The following is a 22337-nucleotide window of genomic DNA, read 5'->3' on the forward strand; positions in this document are numbered from 1 at the left end:
TTATTGTAAACAATGTCTGCACTGCTTCCGAAATACCATACTTTAGATTTACGTTTTACACGGGCAATGTAATGAGTCTCAGGTCCGCGACTGCTGTCTAAGTTAATTATGGCACTCTCACGTTCACGTGGGCGCGCTGGTAGTTGATCGCGCACATACACACCTCGATAATAAGGAATTCCTAGTTATTTAGCAAATGTAGAAACTTCTTCATACGTCAGAGCTCGATGTGGCAGTGCATTCAGTAGACGTTTTTTGGAGAAATATAGATGCCAAGCCCTTTTTATATGGTGCTAGCTTCATGCGTACGCCTTTGCCTCGTAATGTAATTGCCTCCTTTCACTCTCTTTCAACTATTGTTTCGCATCTTCTAAGCCTTAACAGTTCTTGCTACTGCACTAGCACTACCCAGCAATGACCCTAAAGCTGCTAGGGTAGCAAATAACGTAGGAAGAAATCCTCCTCGTTTTGGTACAGAAATAATTCGTGAACGTGTACTAAACATTGCTCTGCACTTTGGAGAAATTCTCGCTCTTACTGCGCGTAATACCTTAGTAATAGCTACATGTGGATTGTATTTCCCTCGAATAGCTCTTTGCGCAGCCTTTATAACATCTTTCCATCCGACAGGTTTTGCTTTCTTCTTCTTCATGTCATTTGGATATCGTTGTTCCACCATTCTGTACACGACTTTACTCGTCAAGAGCAAATTACAATCTAACCGTTACCTCATGTTCCGTTTAATATATATATTACTATTACCTACTTTATGATTCAGTTATCATGAAGATTATAAAGAGCAAGACACACTACCTGTTAGTGACATTGTGCCACATCTCCTACCTAATTCTAGTACAACTACAAAAAACGTGATGGAACGTTGTTTCCTTTTACTGTTCGATGTATTACACTGACTGACAGAGCAAATGCAACACCAAGAAGGAGTGGTCAGAACTTTATGCCAATTGCAGGGTAGACTGACGTCCCTGAGGTATGCTCATGATGTGAAATGCGCCGCTGTGCTGCGCACGTAGCGAATGATAAATGGGACACAGCATTGGCGAATGGCCCACTTCGTACCGTGATTTCTCAGCCGACAGTCATTGTAGAACGTGTTGTCGTGTGCCACAGGACACGTGTATAGCTAAGAATGCCAGGCCGCCGTCAACGGAGGCATTTCCAGCAGACAGACGACTTTACGAGGGGTATGGTGATCGGGCTGAGAAGGGCAGGTTGGTCGCTTCGTCAAATCGCAGCCGATACCCATAGGGATGTGTCCACGATGCAGCGCCTGTGGCGAAGATGGTTGGCGGAGGGACATGTGGCACGTGCGAGGGGTCCAGGCGCAGCCCGAGTGACGTCAGCACGCGAGGATCGGCGCATCCGCCGCCAAGCGGTGGCAGCCCCGCACGCCACGTCAACCGCCATTCTTCAGTATGTGCAAGACACCCTGGCTGTTCCAATATCGACCAGAACAATTTCCCGTCGATTGGTTGAAGGAGGCCTGCACTCCCGGCGTCCGCTCAGAAGACTACCATTGACTCCACAGCATAGACGTGCACGCCTGGCATGGTGCCGGGCTTGAGCGACTTGGATGAGGGAATGGCGGAACGTCGTGTTCTCCGATGAGTCACGCTTCTGTTGTGTCAATGATAGTCACCGCAGACGAGTGTGGCGTCGGCGTGGAGAAAGGTCAAATCCGGCAGTAACTGTGGAGCGCCCTACCGCTAGACAACGCGGCATCATGGTTTGGGGCACTATTGCGTATGATTCCACGTCACCTCTAGTACGTATTCAAGGCACTTTAAATGCCCACCGCTACGTGCAGCATGTGCTGCGGCCGGTGGCACTCCCGTACCTGCAGGGGCTGCCCAATGCTCTGTTTCAGCAGGATAATGCCCGCCCACACACTGCTCGCATCTCCCAACAGGCTCTACGAGGTGTACAGATGCTTCCGTGGCCAGCGTACTCTCCGGATCTCTCACCAATCGAGCACGTGTGGGATCTCATTGGACGCCGTTTGCAAACTCTGCCCCAGCCTCGTACGGACGACCAACTGTGGCAAATGGTTGACAGAGAATGGAGAACCATCCCTCAGGACACCATCCGCCCTCTTATTGACTCTGTACCTCGACGTGTTTCTGTGTGCATCGCCGCTCGCGGTGGTCCTACATCCTACTGAGTCAATGCCGTGCGCATTGTGTAACCTGCATATCGGTTTGAAATAAACATCAATTATTCATCCGTGCCGTCTCTGTTTTTCCCCAACTTTCATCCCTTTCGAACCACTCCTCCTTGGTGTTGCATTGTCACTGTAAGTCAGTGTATATCAGGCCCATCGAGATGCGGAAAAACAAATCTTTTACTTACAAGAATTATTTCTTTAAATGGTATAAGCTAGGAGAATATTTATGTTTTCGCAAAGTCACTCTATCAACCGCTATTTACTATTCTACAAACAGTAATTCACGATCTGGTTAAAGATGGAATAAAGTATTTTGAATTTAATTTACATGAGCAAGTACCATCGCCAGACGATGTGCTTTCTAATTCTCTTATTATCTTTGACGATGTCGCAACCGAACAGCAAAACGGTATTCATGCATTCTGTTGTACGGGACGACATAAATATGTTGACTGCATCTATTTATGCCAAACCTATTCTCGAGTGCCTAAGCAGTTGATACGCGACAACGCAAATATTATTGTGCTTTTCGGCAAGATGAGCGCAACATGCGACACGTGAATGACGATCATGTTAACACTGATATGACATTCAATGTATTTAAACGTATGTGTGCTACATGTTGGTCATCACATCGTTACAGCTTTTTAGTTATTGATAAGAAAAGTAATGTTCGACATGGACGATACCGCATGGGGTTCGATCATTTTATATGCACTAACAGAATTACAGTGGCTACTTGATCGAAAACCATCATCATGTTAACATCTAGCAAGGAGATTACAAAACATATCATCCATGCACGAAACAATATTCGACGGAAATTTAAAGAGCTTAAACGTATTCAAGCAGACACGGATTTCTTTTTAAAAACACAACTAAGTACACCACTCAAATAAATGTTTAATTCTACTTCATTGCCGCAATCTACTTCAAGTTTTGCTTCTATGCAAACATCATATGATAAATCGAAGCAAGAAGAAGAACAGAAGCATAAACAAGAACATCATAAGGAAGAAGGAAAGCAAGATGAGGAAGAGAAGCAAGATATAGATCAAGAAGAGGATACCGAAGATCTTAACGATACTTCACCATCTAAGCGTGTTGAGTTTTTAACTACAGATGTTATTGCTGAAACACCTACTACATCGACACAAGATCTACCTTCTTTCTCTGAGGATATGATTACGCCAGATTGTTGTTATCAGTTCAGAACTTTTATTCAAGATACCTATGGATCTTTCTTTGCACCTTATGTAGAAAAACTCCTTACAGGACAAACAGACACTACCTACGGTATTCCCTATGAAGACGACTGTCTCTGAACAGGACATTCAACTGTTATATTTAATAGCAACAAATTTATTGTAAAAGGTGTTACTTATAAATCTACGAAAGGACTCTTAGAATTTATTTCGTCACGAATTCCTGACAAGGATATAATTTTACATGATGATAATAAAAAATATAGAGCGATACATTTTCTACTGACGCAACACGACGTAATTACAAGAGAACAGAATATGTAAATGCAAATAAGAGTTACAAGTATCGTGAGTTTATTTCTAAGCTGTTTCCGACTGCACGTGGTCTTGATGTTATTTACAAGCCTTTGTTGCCGTATGTACACGTAAGAAGCTGGAATGACCCAAACTTACTCGTTGAACGATTACAACTTCTAAGAGCATCGCAAGATGCTGGTCACACAGGTCACGAATCAGAAATTCTAGAAATAGGGAGAGAATTAAAACATGCCGGTATTATTTTGTAATGGCCCGTCATTAGAAGATCTCACCTGTAAAGGTAAACATCGCACATGAGTTACATAAACCAGTACGTCGCACCTACTGTCGCAGACGCGTTATTACACGAGGAAAAGATGATCTCTGGCAAGCAGACTTAGTAGAAATGATTCCATATGCCTCTAGGAATAAGGGGTATAATTATCTACTTACTGTTATCGATGTGTACTCGAAATTTGCTTTTGAATACAACCTGTGCGTCTTAAGACAAGTCCAAGAAGCATTTAAACATATTGTTGAAGAATCCAAACACTGCCCAAGACTTCTTCAAACCGATCAAGGTAAAGAGATTTTCAACAAGGATTTTTCTTCTTACCTCAAGTTACTTGGCATTCAACACTACTCTGCGTTCAACAATCTCAAGGCAAGTGTTGTAGAACGCTTTAATCGTACACTGAAAACAATTATGTGGCGGGAATTTATAGTATGAGGTTCTTATCGTTGGATTGATCTGCTACCTAGACTCGTATCTACCTACAACGATACACCTCATCGCACTATCGGTACAAAGCCACATCTTGTTAGAAGGAATACACCTCGCCTAGATGCTACTCATCTTGTAATTAAAACAGCTGGTCCGCGCCGCTATCGCTTTATCGTTTGCATCAGCAAACACAAGTCGATCTTTGGAAAAAATACACTCACAACTGGAGCACTGAATTTTTCAAATCAGGAGTGTTAAGCTTACAAATCCAGTTACGTATTTACTTCGCGATCTCAAAGGACAGCGTACTGAAGGAGGATTCTACATCGAAGAACTGCAAAAATCAAAATATCCTAATCACTCTTTAATTGAACGTATTATTCGACGTCACGGGAATAGATTGTACGTTAAATTATTGGTTTTAATAACAGCTTTAATTCATGGATTAATAAAGAGGATGTACTTTAAATCTTGTGTGTGTTTTTAAATCTCGATCCGTTACCTCCTTTCTTCTAAGTTAACATTATTACTAGGACATGCTGTAGGATTAATATTAAACAACGCCAGTATATTACACTGGTTTAGGGAGTGGACCGATGTACTGTACTTGTGTCCCTTAGTCATATAGCTAGGCTTACAAGATATGTTAATGATATACAATCTTAATACATTTACTGAACTCTCTGTTTGTTAAAACTATTTCTTAGGTGTAAGTAATAGAACAACAGTAATATGTTCTCATGTGTTTGGTAAAAGTAGAATGATCACATAGAAGTCATAAAGGTCAAGTGAAAATATATTAAAATTTTGAAGATCATTGTCAAAGCATGATGGATGAATGAGGGACCAGTGAGACTCTGGTTTTATACAACATGATGGTAGTCTTACATTTGTATATATACATTGAAGAAATCTCCTCCTTCAGTTACGAGTTACCACGATTGAAAAAGTATAGCTCATTACGAACTCTCCACTTCATAGCCGTATCGATGTTATAATCTAATGGTTTCGTAAGAAAATATTTTCCGCCTAATCCATACCTTTCCTTATTTTGCGTTTGGCATTTATAATATAATTAATAACAGGACATTCTATCGCTTTGCGACAATCATACACAGAACCTTACATAAAAAGCATAAACCAAGCACATAGTTGAATCTTCCTAAAGGACGTGTGGTTCGGTGTGTGGAGGGAGGGGTAGCGTGCGACGGGAGGTACGGTTGTTACAGGGAAGTTAAATTTAAAATAAATAAAACTACTACCTTAGAGCTAAAATGTCTTTGGTATCATTTTGAGTCTCGAAGGCTTAATAAATTGACTCATTGTTTAAATACTAATAACTGGTGTTGTTATCTTGAAGAAAACTAGAAGTCGAGTAAAGAAGAAGCACATTTCAGTAAAAAACATTTCTACAAGATTATATCTCCAGTTCCTAGTGTTTGAACAATAGTGATTTTATTTAGCCTTCGGGATTCAAAATGATTCCAAAGACATTTTAGCTCATAATGTATTAGTTTTTAATTTATTTTAAATTTAACTTCCCTGTAACAACCGTCCCTCCCGTCGCACACTAACCCTCCAGCCCATACGTCCTTTACTGACATTAGTTTTAAATTCACAAAAATTTAACTATGAGCTTGCTTTATGTTTTTTATTTAAGCTTTTGTGTATGCAGCTGTTGATGATCACAAAGCGATCGAAACATGTCGTGTTATTCTTAATGATATTGTAAATTGCCAAAGGTAAAATAAAGAAAGGTGTTGATTAGTTGGAAAATATTTTCTTACGAAACCACTGAAGTACAGCTTATCAGGAATATATTTCTTATAGGAATAAAACGGTGGAAAGTTTTTTAAACCATAGATGTCTATAAACATTTGAGATATCGAAAATGTTTGCAGATCCACGTATGGTGGTGGTAACAACTGTGCTGTATCTGCTGTCCATGGGCAGTCCGAACATTTTGAGGAATTCCATGAACAAAGTAGGTACGGTGCCACGAGCCCCAGCAGTCTGTTGCTTCTCCTTCCGTCTCTGATCTGTTATTGGGTTCATTATTTCAAGTACCGAGACATATTTTTCCATTAATCTGTAGTAAAATGAATTAAATGGAAGGAATAATTTTAAACTTTAATAATATAGAGTATTTTGACTATTATTTAAATTACAGCATCACTTTCAATCTTTTTTCAGTTATGTGTAGGCTGTTATGTACCGTAAATACAGTATTGCTGTTATTATCATTATTACTGCATTTGTTGCCAGAGTATTTCAATGCACTGGAACATACAGGGTGGCACATAAGTCACTAAACAATTGGTTAAGGGGGAGACCTAGCTTAACACGGGGAAAATAGGCCAATATTCATTCGATTGTTATATATGCTACAAACGTTTATGACAAATGCTGCACATATCCCAGTATTGGCATGCTTCAGAGCAATCAGAAGCAACTTCAATAATGTCAAAATTCTAATTAAAACATTTTCAAATAAAATGTTCAAAATTTACCGCCTTTTTAACAATATATCACGGTTTCCTTCATAACCCTCTTACTGATTCACGGAAAATTATTAATTTTTCAGAGTTTCCTCCCATAGTGTTGTACTACAATCTGTACCTCGTTCAGATCAATAAGATTTTAATTAGATTTTATATAACATTTGTTTTTAAAAAACTATAAATATTTTCTGGTGCTCGGAATAAAAACGCGACAAAAATCCAAATCACAGTCTATGTTAATGATTGAGGTTCATTTTGTAGCTGGAGTTTTGATACACACTTTAAAAAAGGGAAAAGTACGAAAATTCTTATAAATTTGGAATTTATAAGGGAAACAATGATATATTGTTAAAAAGGCGGGAAATTTTGAACATTTTATTTTAAAATATTAAAATTATTAAAATTCTGACATTATTAAAGTTGCTTCTGGTTGCCAGGAAGCATGCCAATACTGGGATATGTGCAGCAATTGTCAACAACAATTGTATAATATTTAACAATCGAATGAATATTAACCTTTTTTTCCTTTGTTAAGCTGGGTCTCCCCCTTAAAATAAAACGAAAGTAACAGCAAGACGTAGTACAGTAGGAAGTTTTAACCCGTTAAGTAGTTATTACCAAATGGCGATGGTTACACTTTGTAAAGTTGGAATACAATGCTGTGACAAACAAAGCAAATTCGATGATCAAACTAGTGCATTGTTGAAAGCGTGACCTCTGAGACGTGTTCACTGCTGTAGCTTTCTGAACTCTCACGATGTTAAAGAAAGAAGAAAGCTTTTTTGCTTTAAAACATGTTATAAGAGTGGTGCTACTGCAGTTGTTAATGAATGGGGACAACACTTTAGATCAAAACCACCGCCCATACAAACACTGCACGACATACAGAATAGATTTGAAGAACATGGATCTGTCATGGATGCACCAAGATCTGGCCGCCCAAGAACAGTCACAACTGAGGAAAACAAATTGAGCTGTGACCCAAAGTCCTCGAAAATCAACCAGACGATTAGCAACTGAGTCAGATTTATCACGAAGGTCAGTGCAAAGTATGTTGCACAAACAGAAGTTTAAAGTTTACGACACTTGAAGACAATCCAGATCGACGTCTTCAGTTTTGTGAATTGATGCTCGACCAAGAAACCTGATCCTAACTTATTCAATAAAGTTCTGTGGTCTGTCTCAGCCAAGCGGACAAGTTACCAGACATATGTGCACTTAATGGTATATTGAGAATTAACAACTTTTGTTAGAAGAAGAAATAAATCAATCTGGATATGTATTAAATATGATTCAGAATTACGTGGTAGCAGGACTTACAACGTGTGCTGAAAACTTTCAAGAGATTTACTTTCAACACGATGGGGCACAATCACATTATGCCACTGCCGTCAGCGATTATTTAAACGAAACTTTCCAAAGAAAAGTGATTGGTCGAAGGGCAGATGCCTCCACGTTCACCAGATATCACGCCCATGGATTTTTCCTATGGGATGTCGTCAAGGACTCTGCTTATTCCAGAAAGCCTCGGTCCAATTCTGAAATAAAATTCTATATCCACGGCGCATTTCATGATTTGGACAGTGATATCACGCTATGCCGTAGCGTATGTAAGTGCTCCAAAAAGACTTGAGACGTGTATTCATGCAGATGGAAGGCAGTTTGAACATAAAATATAATTGTCAGCTTTGTTTGTACTTGTAATTCAATCTTTTTTATCAGTGTCCAGAGAATTTTGCGCCACCCTCTATAGGGTATTTCTTTAAAACTCTTCAGAATCGAATGAGGAATAGTACTTTGTGTGAATCTCAAAAATATACCTATTTTAGTAATGGTGTTTAATTAGCATTTACAATTTCTTTTTAGTAGGGATAAACTTACCAAAGGTTAGTCACAATGGAGGTCAGGATTTAAATTCTGAGCTATGTATGTTACTTTTTAAAATAAAAAATATTTTCTCAAGAAAGAAGAATTTTCACAGCTTATGGAACAAGATGTGTTATGCTTTCTGCAATCAACTTCTAAGGTCTTGGTTGTTTTGTGATATAGAAATCATCTAAGTTTGTGCTAATCTTAGTTCATTTTGTATTTTAGTGATGTCATGAATATAATTTTTCTTAGGCCTATACTTATTGTATATTTTTCAATTTAATGGTAATAAAGATGAACTGAGTGAGAGTTATTGACTAAATCACAAAGGGTATGAGCCATTTTCCCTTCTCAGTCCTGGCCAAACCCTCTTTGCTTTTCAGATCAACGTCTGTGATTTTGCATTCTTCTGCACGGATATCGCTGGTGATCAACATATTCATGTTAGTTGAGAGGACTGTGTTCAAATGGATTTAATATTTCTACTTTGTTCTGGGAATACCACAAATATCTACTTTCTCGTCAAACAGCTCTTACTCTTGGAGGTTCACCTTTCCAATGTGAACTAAAACCCTTGATGTTCCATATGCTGGTTGCAGTCAACAGTGGCACATGTCAGGCCTGTACTTCCATATCCAGACCTCGTCAACACCAAGTGAAACCTCTATCAAATCCAAAATTTTGATAACTCACCTGCCCTTATGGCCCTTATCATCCAAGACCAATATCTTTCTAATCTGTACAGGGGAGTGTCCCGTCACAAGCCAATTAAAGTGAAGATTACCCAATGGTGTAAAACGTTGAATGCAGGTCAGTGCTCACCCAGTTCTCAAGGGAGACGTTTCCCTTAAGCCGGTATTGAATAGCTCTCGTTCCATGCTCTGTCACTGCGCACAAAGGATGGGAAATAAGAGGGCATCGCTCAAGAATCGCGAGAATTTCTCAATGCATTTCTCACGAAAGCATGCCTCATGAGACTCTCGAGAGCATAAGCACGCTCCTTACATCACAGTTACGTGGCTCACTGAGAAAAACAGGCTTTGACATCTTGCCCAAAGGGACAATAGGTTGTGTAATGAACGGAAATATTTGGCCTTCTATTCGCAGAGAATGATAAATGGGGGATCTACACTAGCTCCACCACCACCACTGCTCAAGCTATATTCGAGCATCGGGCTGGGTGATGTGGTCTGCTTAGAAGTTTGTGCTAGACAATACCCCTAGGAAAGCAGGTGGTTTAAGACAGGCAATAAAATATTAAGTTTTACTCCTCTTCCCTCAAATATGAAGAGAAGTACACAATACTGAGGGGTACTCAGCCATTTAAATTCATGACAGACACCTGATGATCCTTAGCCTAGCTGGTTTAGGATGACACTTCACATAACAAGGCCAGACCCAGTTCCTGAAGATTTTTAGGTTATCCAAGCCAACACTGGGTTATATATTACCCGAAATATCTAGCATCAACCCTGTAATGAGCAGATCCAGCTGTGATTTCAAGACTGGTGATGACAAAACCGTGCACAATTTAGCATGTTAAGTATTAGTAGATCCACGATCAGCCCTAACCGTGTTTGACGCAGAAATGACCTGTGAAGTACGGTAACTTCTTTCTTTCATTCTTTCTTTCTTTCTTTCTTTGAACGCTAGCCAGTAGTGGTAAGGCAAGAGGCAGTGTTCATGTGCTCAGCAAATGGACCTATTATTGCTTTAGTTGGAAGTTGTCTACTGGCATTAGTAGTAGTCGTATTAATAGTAGTAATAGTGGTGGAGGTAGTAGTAGTGAGGTGACGTTATTTAGTTCACGTCCCTGTAACTACCATCATATACCTTTCGGAGATACCGAGGTGCCGGAAGTTTGTCCAGAGGAGTTGTTTTTACGTACCCGTATCTACAGACATGGGACTGACGTAAACGTCCATCGAAATATCACGGGAGTGAGCCGGGTTCGAACCTGTCAAGTTGGGCTCAGAATGGACTAATTTTAATTCTAGGACGGTAGCCGTAACTACAGAGAGTTCTGATTCGTTCTATTGAATTTATCACTTGCCGAAATGTCAGTCAGCTGACATAGAAGCAACAAAATCGAGTGCTTTCCTCACAACACCTAACCTAGAACGTCACGACTCTTTGAACTAACCCTTGTCGTCAAAAGTTTACTTTCTCCCCCTTATTTGGAAGCCGTCTCACCTTTGGAAGAAATGAAAGGGCTTTACAAGTTCCTAGGCTTCAAAATTACGTTACATCGGAACACACACACTTCGAAACTAACGGGCTGTGTGTAGGCACAGTACTGAAATTTTGCCCTACCGTTCGTAAGGAAGCCTAGGAGAGACAACAGCGTACAACAAACTTGTAACTTATTAACGAACCTTGTCGTAATTTGAATAGCGACTTACCGGAAAGCACATAAAACGAAATTGTTCGACTCCTTGAGGGGCTGCTAAATGCGGCGTTCGGTTGCTAGGACATGGCTTTCATTGTAATCACGACAGTGTCGATGACGTTGCGTAGAAACCACCTTCCTCGCGATTTTCATGGTGGACGGGAAGTTTAGAAACCTCGTTCCGCCCTTTTAACGTTAATCATAGGAGAAATAGGACGTAGAATGATGTTATATGCCATAAGAGGCCGGCAGGAAAGGCTACACTAAATTAAAAGAATAAGAATAGCAAGTTTAGACGTAGGGACGTACGATAGGAGGGATGAAAGTTAACATCCCGACATGAGTAATTAGAAGTGGTGCTCGGCTCAGCAAGGGTCCCCAAGATCGCCACACACACACACACAGTCCGGCTCCATGGCTAAATGGTTAGCGTTCTGGCCTTTGGTCACAGAGGTCCCGGGTTCGATTTTCCGTAGGGTCGGGAATTTAACTTAAATTGGTTAATTTCGCCGGCACGGGGGATGGATGTAGGTGTGGTCTTCATCATCATTTCATCCTCATCACGACGCCCAGGTCACCTACGGGTGTCAAATCAAGAGACCTGCACCTGGCGAGCCAAACTTGTCCTCGGACACTCCCGGCACTAAAAGCCATACGCCATTTCACACACACACACACACACACACACACAGCGAGAGAGAGAGACGTCGACGAATGCCAGGTTAGGCTGGTCATCTTAGAGGAAATAAAATACTACGGTAAGCTTCGTTCCTGAATAGCTACGGGGTTGGAGAGCTGAAAAGTTCTAGTTAGTTTCAGATGTAACAAAAAACGTGATTTAAGAAATTTCTGCTGGCCTGAGGCAAAAGTTGATTGCAAGTTGTCATACTGAGACTAGGAATCTTGGTATAAAGGAAACTGAGCCAACGGCACGTGGTGTTCCCAAGCGGTCACCCATCCCAGTATTGACCACTCCCAGTGTTAATTAACTGCGGTGATAGGACGAGAACCGGTGTATTCAACATGGTATGGTCGCTGGCGTCGTGGAGGTCTTTGTGGCACGGGGGCGTCGGCAATCGTGCATAGGAGTTCTCGGAGGTCACCTTCGCTTAGAGGGCGCAAGTGTTTGTCGCGTTCCGCGGCGAAACCTAACCTAACTCGACTTAACCCCACTTCTCTTAACCTAACCTCAAATGGACGCACGCACACACCCGGGGACGTGTCGAGAGTTGCTGTAATAATTTATATATTTATTTATATCGTGTCAGAAGCGTACATAAGTTTAAAATTAAAGATAAGGAAAACACATAAAACATAATATAAATACTTCTTTGGCGAAGATCCACATTAAACTATGTGCAACATCAAGTGCATTTGGCTTCGCTTTAACCAGGTCTTCTGTTGTGCAGCTGAATGGGCACGAACTACATTGCAGCAAATGGGCTGGGGTCTGCTCTTCTCCACATACACACAAGGTACACGCGAGCACAAAAATGGTGTCCCGGTATAAAAAAGCATGGTATACCCCCACCTCCACGCTTAACGCATTGTTGCAGATAGACAGCCTGCTACAAGACTGTTGTGATTGAAATGGGCTCAGTGGTGGATAAATAGCAATACACACACTGTGCCTTTAGCACAACCCGTTCACTCCCTCCCTCCTTTTTGGTACTGGAGTGGCCTTCGACACTACCCCTTCACTCTCTCTCCTCCTTTTCTGTACTGGAGTGGGGCAGTGTTGATTGTTTACGTCGGGACACCATATCTGTGCTTGCATGTACTGTCCACTTCGAAACCCCATTTCTTCTGGTTTATCCCGCACCGCGTAACACCAGAGCGCAGTCTATTCAGTGCTCTCCAATTCACCCAATCTGTGACATGCCCAGGAGGGAGTTCCTCTTTTGGGGTCATCCATTGACTGATCCTCGTATGTTGACTCATGACGCGCCATTCTTGAATTCTTGCTTGCTGCGCTGTTCCTGCAAGTGTTTCGGTTACTCTCAAGAAGCTTTTCCTAGACTTAAGCCGCTGGCGTGGTGACTCATATCCAAACAAAGGGTGGGCTTCCGATGTCAACACCGTTCTCTATCGCTTTCTTGGCTGCCACTTCACGGCGAATATCGGGAAGTGCTATCCCTGCAAGGCAATACACTTTCTCCAAAGGTGTAGGTCTAAAATATCCAGTAATAATGCGGCAGGTTTCGTTGAGTGCTACATCAACTACTTTGGCATGGCAAGATTTGTACCACACCGGGCATGCGTATTCAGCTGCGGAATAGCAGAGCGAAAGGGCAGATGTCCTCACTGTGTCTGGTTGTGCTCTCCAAGATGTTCCAGTTAGTTCCGCACAATATTGTTTCTAGCAGCCACTTTCTGCTTGATGTTCAAACAATGTTTTCTGTAGGTTAAGGCACCATCCAGAGTGACTCCGAGGTACTTCGGGGTAGGATTGTGTTGTAATAGTATGCCCTGCCAAGTGACCTTCAGAGTTCGGGAAGCTTCTCTGTTGTTTAGATGGAAAACACAGGTTTGCGTCTTAGTTGGGTTTGGTGTTAGTTGATTCTTCTTGTAATAGCCAGCAAGAGTGTCTAGAGCTTTGGACAATGTTTGTTCAATCGCCTCGAAGTTATCCCCCTGAGACGTCATGACACAATCATCAGCGTAGATGAAACTATTCGTCCCGGCAGGAAGAGGCTGATCATTTGTGTAAATATTGAAAAGCATTGGTCCCAACACACTTCCCTGAGGTAGTCCGTTCTTCTGTATCCTCCACATGCTTCTTTTTCCCTGGAACTCAACGCAGAAACTTCGATTTTGAAGAAGGTTTATATTGACACAAGTCAGATGGAAGTCCTTTGTCATGCTGTATACCTTTCCTGGGAGAATTCGGTGATTAACAGTATCATATGCTGCTGCAAGATCTATAAATGCAGCTCCTGTGATTTTCCGGCTTTGAAAACCATCTTCTATGTGTTGACTTAATTTCAACACCTGCGATGTGCAGCTTTTCTCTCTCCTGAAACCAGCTTGCTGTGAAATCAGAAGTGGCTGGATTTTATCAGTCAAACTATTGAGGATTAGTCTCTCCAGAATCTTAAAAAGATGGCATAATAAGGAGATTAGTCTGTAGCTCCTAGGGTCATTTTTATCTTTGCCTGGTTTTAGATTGGCTATGACCCTAGCCTTCCTCCATATTTTAAGTATCATGGAAGACTGAACGCAGTTATTTATGAGTTCTACCAACCAGCACTTCGCAGTAGGACCAAAGTTCTTAATTTGTTCCATTCGAAGGTCATCGAGTCCTACTGACTTTCCTATCTTACACTTACTGAGAGCTAATTCCAGTTCAGTTAGTGTGAAATGCTTAGATAACTCATTGCTCTCGTCTGGTTGTCTGACTATAGGATTCTTCCCTACTTTCATGGAAAGTTTTGGTTTTCCGTTAAGCAAAAGTTGGTGTTCTATTTGATCTGCACTCACATTGGCATGTGTGCTAGCTTGCGTAGGATCATTGCTCAAGCGTTTTAAAAGTCTCCAAGCTTCTTGACTGCTCCTACCCATATCGACTTCAGACATCAACTTCATCCATGTCTCCTTTGCCTGGGAGATAGAGGAAAGAACACTTTGTGCTGCTTGAATCGTTTGCTCACTAAATGGGTCTCCTTCATGAAGCCTGTAGTAATCGTGCAGCAGAGCAGTTGTTTCACGAGTTATACCTTGAAGGTAGCGTGTCCTGCAGCCTCTGGCAATTGATGCCCGTGAACAGAATTTCACGATATCAATGAATTTGTCATAATCTTGGGGTATAGGAGAGACAGTTTTCATCCTCTCATTCAACATACTGGAAAACCTTTTCCAGTCAGCCTTTCGAAAGTTATATTTCCGTCTGAACCGAACTTCTTGTGGTCTTATGGATGAAGAGAGGTGACATATTAGTGGCCGGTGTTGTGTTCTTGGGATTGGGGAACCCATTTCTTTAGAACATTGCTGCACAAAGCAGTTGCTCACAAAGAGAAGATGTGGGTTATACCTTCGGTGCCATCTTCCACTGTTTCAGGAGGGAAGCTTACTGTCGTGAATAAGGGAAAGGTCCTGAGTTTCAGCCCATGAAATGAAGATCTCTCCATTCTCATCTTCTTGAGCATATCCCCAGACGTGACTACGGCTGTTAAAGTCACCGATTACTATTGACTTTGTTTGATTACCAAAATTTGCAGGTGGTGAGAAAGAGATCTCTTCATTTGGGGGCTTGTACATAGATGTAATGGTCATGTTGCTTAGTTCCACGGTGATTATTTCGATGTCGTTATCTTCAGTATGATGAGTATTGCTGATCTGGAGATCTGGCTTTACGAATACAGCACTACCATATTTCGCATGTGGCCTTTCTGCAACTAAAATCATTCCTGAAACCTTTGGACGTTTCTGATGTTCATACCTATGCGTTTCCTGAATGCACAAGACGTCACATTTCTGGTCTTGGCATCGTTTTTGCAATAGTTCCTCTTTGGCAGCTGACAAGCCTTCAATATTTATGGATATTATTGTCATGGATGGCTCTGAAAAGAGGAATTTCTTAAAATACATTTTAAGATTGACTGGTTCTGCTTCTGGTGTGAATGAATCAGCCGTCTGTGAAGAATCCTAGTCCGTTGCCCAGGAGACACCCGGATGTATAACAACATCACATGAAAATACACCCTACTGGGAGGTTTCTCTCGTGTCCCCCGCTGTAATAATAATAATAATTACTGAAGGTAGTTATGAAGGGGCCGGCCCTGTATTGTAGGGGCAGCGTGCCTGTCTCGTAGCCGGATGCCCCGGGTTCGATTCTTGGCCAGGCAAAGGAATTTTACCTCGATCTAAAGGCCGGTTCGAGGTCCACTCAGCCTACTTGATTACAGTCGAGGAGCTTAGGGGCTCTAGTGCCATGGGGCTTGGCCTGGTTTTAATTGTAAGGGGCAACGCAGGAGGATTTTTGGCATAATGATAATTTGGTAGTAGTAGTTGTTGTTGTTCTTCCCTCCTTAGCTTATGATTTTAATGTTTTACATTATATTTTCATTTATTTGAAGTTTGACTGTTAGAGAAATTTATAGTGGAGTTGATAGCAGAGCTAAAGGTGTAGTGGCCCTGAAAACGGACGGTTGTTAAGAATGCAGCAAGGCAGAAAACCTGGTTCCTTACTTGGAGCTGGTGTATTTAGTAACTGCCTTGGTGCCCTCACTCACCGGGCAACAGGAGGCGGACGGCTGTCTGGATCTCCCGATTGGTGACGGTGGAGCGCTTACTGTAGTGGGCGAGACGGGAAGCCTCGGCGGCGATGCGCTCGAGGATGTCGTTGACAAAGCTGTTCATGATGCTCATCACCTTGCTGGAGATGCCAGTATCAGGATGTACCTGTTTAAACACCTTGTAGATGTAGATGGTGTAGCTTCCCTTCCTCTTGCGCTTCTTCTCCTTGTCTCCCTTGGAGATGTTCTGGGCCTTGCCGGCTTTCTTGGCTGACTTTCCGCTTGTCTTGTGTGGCATGGTTGTTTCGGATGTCTCCTTGAAAGTAAATGAAGCCACAATTCTCGTTGGTGTCGGGAGGTCCGGTACCAGTGGAAATATATAGCCCATCGACCTAATAAGGCCTTCAGTGCTATTTTTAATATTTTCTACTTATGACTGCATTGCTGTGTAAGATTGTGGACATTTTTGATTGGGATCGAAGAGGCCAGAATATGCCCTGCAACCCTTAAGGGGGAGCTTTAATTTACTATGGTTTAGTTAGGATATCCTTGGGCCTACGGTAGCGCAGGCCTTCGGTATCGTAATTCCCCAGTCTGGAGATGAGGGAATTGATGCTCGGATAGAGCTTGCTGTAGAGCTGGGTGCCTGTATGACTGATCCTGCTCTGAACGGTAGCGAGCTGGTACCGTTCTTACAGGTCAGTATTTCGCTCATACCACTCAGCACCTGGCAGGTGGCGCAGCGCTCGGTACTGTACGTGCTGCACCGCTAACAGGTGTGACATCTCTTCGACCCCCCCCCCCCCCCGCAAATAGGGCTGATATACTTTGAGATGGGCCTGACCATCGACTTACACAACAGGAGCCGGTTTTCGATTGTTAGCCTTTTGTCGGCTTTTATCACAGTCATAATTTTGACAAGGCGCACATTTGCTTGCGCAGTAATACATTTAAAGTGATCGGCAAACGCTAGTCCTCTGTCTAGGGTGACACCTGGGCACATAGTTTTATCGGTCCACTTCGCCAAAGAACATCAGGGGCTCGGGGGTTCGGGACGACGTTTATTGAAAAGTGTAGCACTGGTCTTGTCTACATTAATTTTGATTCTCCACTTCTCTAGCCAGGGCTCGACAGTGGAGAGCGCGTCTTGGAGGTAGTATAAAACTTTAGGAGCCTGCCACGAGACAGAGGGTATCGCTGTGTCGTCCGCGTACAAAAATAATATCCCGTGCGTTGGTTTAGGCAAGTCTGTCATAAATACTTTGAAAATTGCCGGTGAGATCACGCTGCCATGAGGAACTCACGCCTCAATAGGGCGCGGGTTCGACAGTGCAGCGCGACCTGGACCAGAAATATTCGGTCAGCTAGGTAGCTCGTCAGTAGGCGTAGAACATAGGGGGGGAAAGCCTAATGTCCTTAATTTGTATATAAGTCCATCGTACCAAACCTTGTCGAACGCACGCGAAATATTGAGAAAACAAACTCCTGTGTGTCGACGGTAGGTGAAAATCTTAGTAATCTCCTCCGTTAAGTGTGTTAACTGGTGGGTAGCGGAATGGCCCCACCGGAAGCGGAACAGTTCCTCGTTAATAAGTTTCTTTTCTTCTATAATAATATTCAGTCAGGTAAGCAAGAGAGTTCCGAAAAGTTTTTAAATTATGCTGAGAAGGGAGATCGGTCGGTAGTTCTGTGGGAACGTCTTGGGTCCCGGGGCTTGGGTAACCTAATTACTTTCGCAATTTTCCAAGCAAGTAGGAAAGTGGCCGTACCGGAAAATTGCGTTGAAAATTTAGGCAGACATGTCAACGCCTTTCTTGGAAGGTTCTTGGGAAAGGACGCTGACACGTTGTCAAGGCCAGGAGATTTCCTGTTCTTGAGGCGTTTTATGACAGCGAACAGTTCGGACGATGTTACAAAATTTAAGCTCGGGGGGGGGAGGTTTTTCTTGTCAGTTTTTTGAAGTTCGTTTTCGTTTTCGACGAATTCTACGAAACATTCATCGCAAGGCTCGTCGTTAGGCGTGCACGTGCTCTCGAACGTGTTCGCCAGGGCGTCGGCATTTTCTTTGTCGGTGTAGGACATTCCATTCCTACCGTGGAGGGCGGGTATGCTAGACCTATTGCTTGTGAATTTTCGTGGCGACCTGTGGATGGATATATCAACTACGCTCAGACCCGAGAGCATAGACCGCCACGCTTCCCTCCTGTGGTTCTGTATCATAATCTGGAGTATACCGGCTCCATTTACTCTTGAGATACGGGTCCATGGTTTTTCGCCACAGCGTCCGTACTTTATCCTTAATTTCGATCTGCACCAGGATCTCTGGGGGGACCGTCTTCTCCCGTTGGACGACGCTGGGACCCTCAGCGGCGGACTGTGCAGCATTAATAATGACAGTGGGAATCCTGTGGGGTTAGTTATCAATATCGCCCGGTCTTTTAACGCTGGACTGCCATTTAAGTCGGCGGATATTTCGGTGTGGAAGGTGGTCCAGTTAATTTTTCGGTTATACATACGGATGTGGGTGGGGGTAAATTCAGGATTGGAATCTATGGTCATTAACTACTGGTTTATGGTCTGAATCGAAAAGGCCTTGGGTCGTGAGTTCGAGGAACTGGTGTACTCTTTGGGAAATGGCAATATCCAGCGTGTCAGGCCGGACGTTGGCGTTGTGGGAGTAGAAGGTGTGTTGATCAGGGCCGTGAGTCATGAGGTGGTTCCGGGCGCAATGGCGGGCGAGTTGTTTACTCCTAATGGCAGTTGTCCGGCTGTTCCAGCGGGGGCTTTTAGCGTTAAAATCCCCAGCTAGAACAGTCGGAAATCCCAAGTCCATGACACGATCTATGTCTAGCGGGTCGAACATGGCGTCTGGTGAGATGGTGCAACCCGTTAAGTTGAGAGGTCCCTTATGGGTAAAAACCTGGATTGTCGAGACTTCGAGGCTGGTAAGATTGTTATGGGTGGGGATTCAGAGATGGGTGAGGTTGTGCCTCACGTATGCAGGTGCCGCCGCGGCGACGGTAGGGTCTATCATATCTATAGTTGATAAAGTTATCAATGTGGGCCGACAAGCCGGGCTTTAGCCATGTTTTACAGACGAGAACAATGTCAACACACACTCGTCTGCGAGGTATTCTGAAAGCTCGAGAGGGTCCCTCTGTATACCCTCGGCATTCCAGAAGAGAACTCTCAACTGTTTTGGACGTGCTTGCCTATGGGTGGGAGCCATTATTCGAAGAAATAGAGAGCAGCAGACATAATTATTTCTAATTTATCAGCGGGGGTGAGGGCGTGTTTAAGCTTCTGTAACGTCTCTTTAATGCCTCGAAACGAGGGGTCATTAAGGTGTTTGTAACGCCGTCAGAACTGTTCGCCGCCATAAAACGTCTCAAGAACAGGAAATCTCCTGCCCGTGACAACTTGTCGGCGTCCTTTCTTAAGAACCTTCACAGAAAGGCGCTGACATGTCTGACTAAATTTTTCAACGCAATTTTCCAGTACGGCCACTTCCCGGGCTGCTGGAAAATTGCGAAATTAATTATGTTCCCCATGCCCCAAGACGTTCCTACAGAACTACCGACCTATCTCCCTTCTCAGCACCATTTCCAAACTTTTTGATACCCTCTTCCTAACCCGACTGAATATTATTATAGAAGGCAAGAAACTTATTAACGAGGAACTGTTCCGATTCCGGCGAGGCCATTCCACTACCCACCAGTTAACTCGCTTAACGGAGGAAATTTCTACGAATTTCACCTACCGTCGACACACAGGAGTCTGTTTTCTCGATATTTCGCGTTCGTTTGATAAGGTTTGGCACAATGGACTTATATACAAATTAAGGACATTAGGCTTTCCCCCCCCCCCTATGTTCTACGCCTACTGACGAGCTACCTAACTGACAGAATGTTTCAGGTCCACGTCGGCGCTGCACTGTCGAACTTGCGCCCTCTTGAGGCGGGAGTGCCTCATGGCAGCGTGATCTCACCGGTAATTTTCAAAGTATTTATGACAGACTTGCCTAAACCAACGCAAGCGGAATTATATTTGTACGCGGACGATACAACGATACCCTCTGTCTCGTGGCAGGCTCCTAAAGTTAAAGACCACCTCCAAGACGCGCTCTCCACTGTCGAGCCCTGGCTAGAGAAGTGGAGAATCAAAATTAATGTAGACAAAAGCAGTGCTACTCTTTTCAGTAAACGTCGTCCCGATGCCCCCGAGCCCCTGATGTTCTTTGGCGAAGTCATCAGGTGGACTGTTAAAACTAAGTACCTAGGTGTCACCCTAGACAGAGGACTAACGCAAATCTGCGCCTTTTCAAGATCATGCCGATGATAAAAGCCGTCAATGGGCTAAGAATAGAAAACCGGCTCCTGTTGTATAAGTCGATGGTCAGGCCCATCCCAAAGTATGCCAGCCCTATTTGGGGGGCGCAGCGATGTCACACCTGTTAGCGGTGAGCGCGTGCAGATCCGCGCGCTGCGCCACCTGTCAGGGACTCAGTGGTATGAGGGAAATACTGACCTGCATGAACGGTACCAGCCCGCTACCATTCAGACCAGGATCAGTCATACAGCCACCCAGCTCTACACCAAGCTCCATCTGAGCATCAACAGCCTGTGGAATTACGATACCGAAGGCCTGCGCTACCCTAGGCGCGAGGATATCCTAACTAAACCATCCTAAATTAAAGCACCCCGTTAAGAGGTGCAGGTCAAATTCTGGCCAGTTCGATCCCAATAAACAAGTCCACAAACTTACCACAGCAATGGAGTCATAGGTAGAAAATATCAAAAAATAACACTCAAGGCCTTAGTAGGTCGATGGGCTATAAACCCTCACTGGTACCGGGACTTCCCGGCTCCAACGAGAATTGTGGCTTCAGTTCATCCACAAATAGATGCATGACTGTGCGGCTGGTCCTCGAATTTCTGGCGATTGGTTTGGTAGTCGGCTTTGTTGAGTGGGTTTTCTACGAGCGGTCACGTATTGTTATTTCTTGTCGCTGTTGGCAAGTTGCTGTTTGGCGTGTCAGGATCTTTTTAAGTACTGATTGCTTATCATGATGGAGAGCACGCCGCCTCCGAGAAGTGGAGATAGTGTTTCCTATTGCGCTTCGACCACCTCCTCGAAGCTCTCTAGTGTAACAAAGTCGAAAATTACTGTCTTACCTGACTAGGACTCTCCGGAGTTTACTGCGGGAACTTTAGCCTTGCTGCTTTCAAAGGGCATGTCCCCGCTAAGTTGGTGGCTAAATACCCACCGTAGCACCTGCTAAATAAAGGAAAGAGGAGAGTAGTCTCGAAAATGATTCATAAAAGATGTGAGGATAAAACTACGAAAAAACCCGCACCCACTAAAAATTAATACGAGATACATTCCACCTTACCTGTTAGCGGGTCCATGAACTCTACTGTGTTCGTTCCGACCCGGTCGGAAGTCAGTACAGAGACCGAGGTTCGCTCCTCCGTGAGCGCCGCTCCTTAACTCAGGCTTCTCAGCCTTTACCATCTTCCTCTGAGGCAGCTCAGAATGTACCTGCGAGTGACGCCGCCCCTGGGGGCGAGGCCATGAAGAGGGACACGCCTCCGGTTCCGAGTTCGAGTCCCCTTAAGAAGGTAGTCGTCGCTGATAAATCGGGGTATCAGCGACACTACAAGCACCTGATATCAAAGTGCACTGAGGATATTATGGTCATCAACACCAGGGATTCCCTTAATTATTGTTGTGTACTGTGCAGTAGTATACGAGTAATATTTTATTAGGAACTAGCGTGCTTATTATATTATTGTAAAATATTTGTGTAGTATAGTAGAGGTGTGCGTAGAAATTCTCTCACTATAATTCTGTAGTTGTAATTGCGATAGGCTTAACTGCAGTTTCGATTTATATAATTCTTGTGTATTCCTTTCCGTATTCAGTAAATAATG

General features: G+C 43.3%; 1 protein-coding gene and 1 pseudogene across 1 annotated transcript; both read right to left on the reverse strand.

Annotated features, from left to right (window-relative positions):
- Nucleotides 1-12091: 12091 nt before the first annotated feature.
- Nucleotides 12092-12210, reverse strand: LOC136885817 (5S ribosomal RNA; annotated as a pseudogene).
- A 4183-nt stretch (nt 12211-16393) lies between these two features.
- LOC136885418 (histone H2B-like) lies at nt 16394-16702 on the reverse strand. The gene has a single exon (XM_067157943.2). The coding sequence runs from the start codon at nt 16700-16702 to the stop codon at nt 16394-16396; it is 309 nt and encodes a 102-aa protein (XP_067014044.2).
- Nucleotides 16703-22337: the final 5635 nt, after the last annotated feature.

The sequence above is a fragment of the Anabrus simplex genome, chromosome 14 (genome assembly GCF_040414725.1).
Source record: "Anabrus simplex isolate iqAnaSimp1 chromosome 14, ASM4041472v1, whole genome shotgun sequence".
Taxonomy (NCBI): domain Eukaryota; kingdom Metazoa; phylum Arthropoda; class Insecta; order Orthoptera; family Tettigoniidae; genus Anabrus; species Anabrus simplex.

What these genes read in the sequence shown, in the direction of transcription:
- LOC136885418 (XM_067157943.2), bottom strand. Translation starts at nt 16,702, where the DNA reads ATGCCACACAAGACAAGCGGAAAGTCAGCCAAGAAAGCCGGCAAGGCC.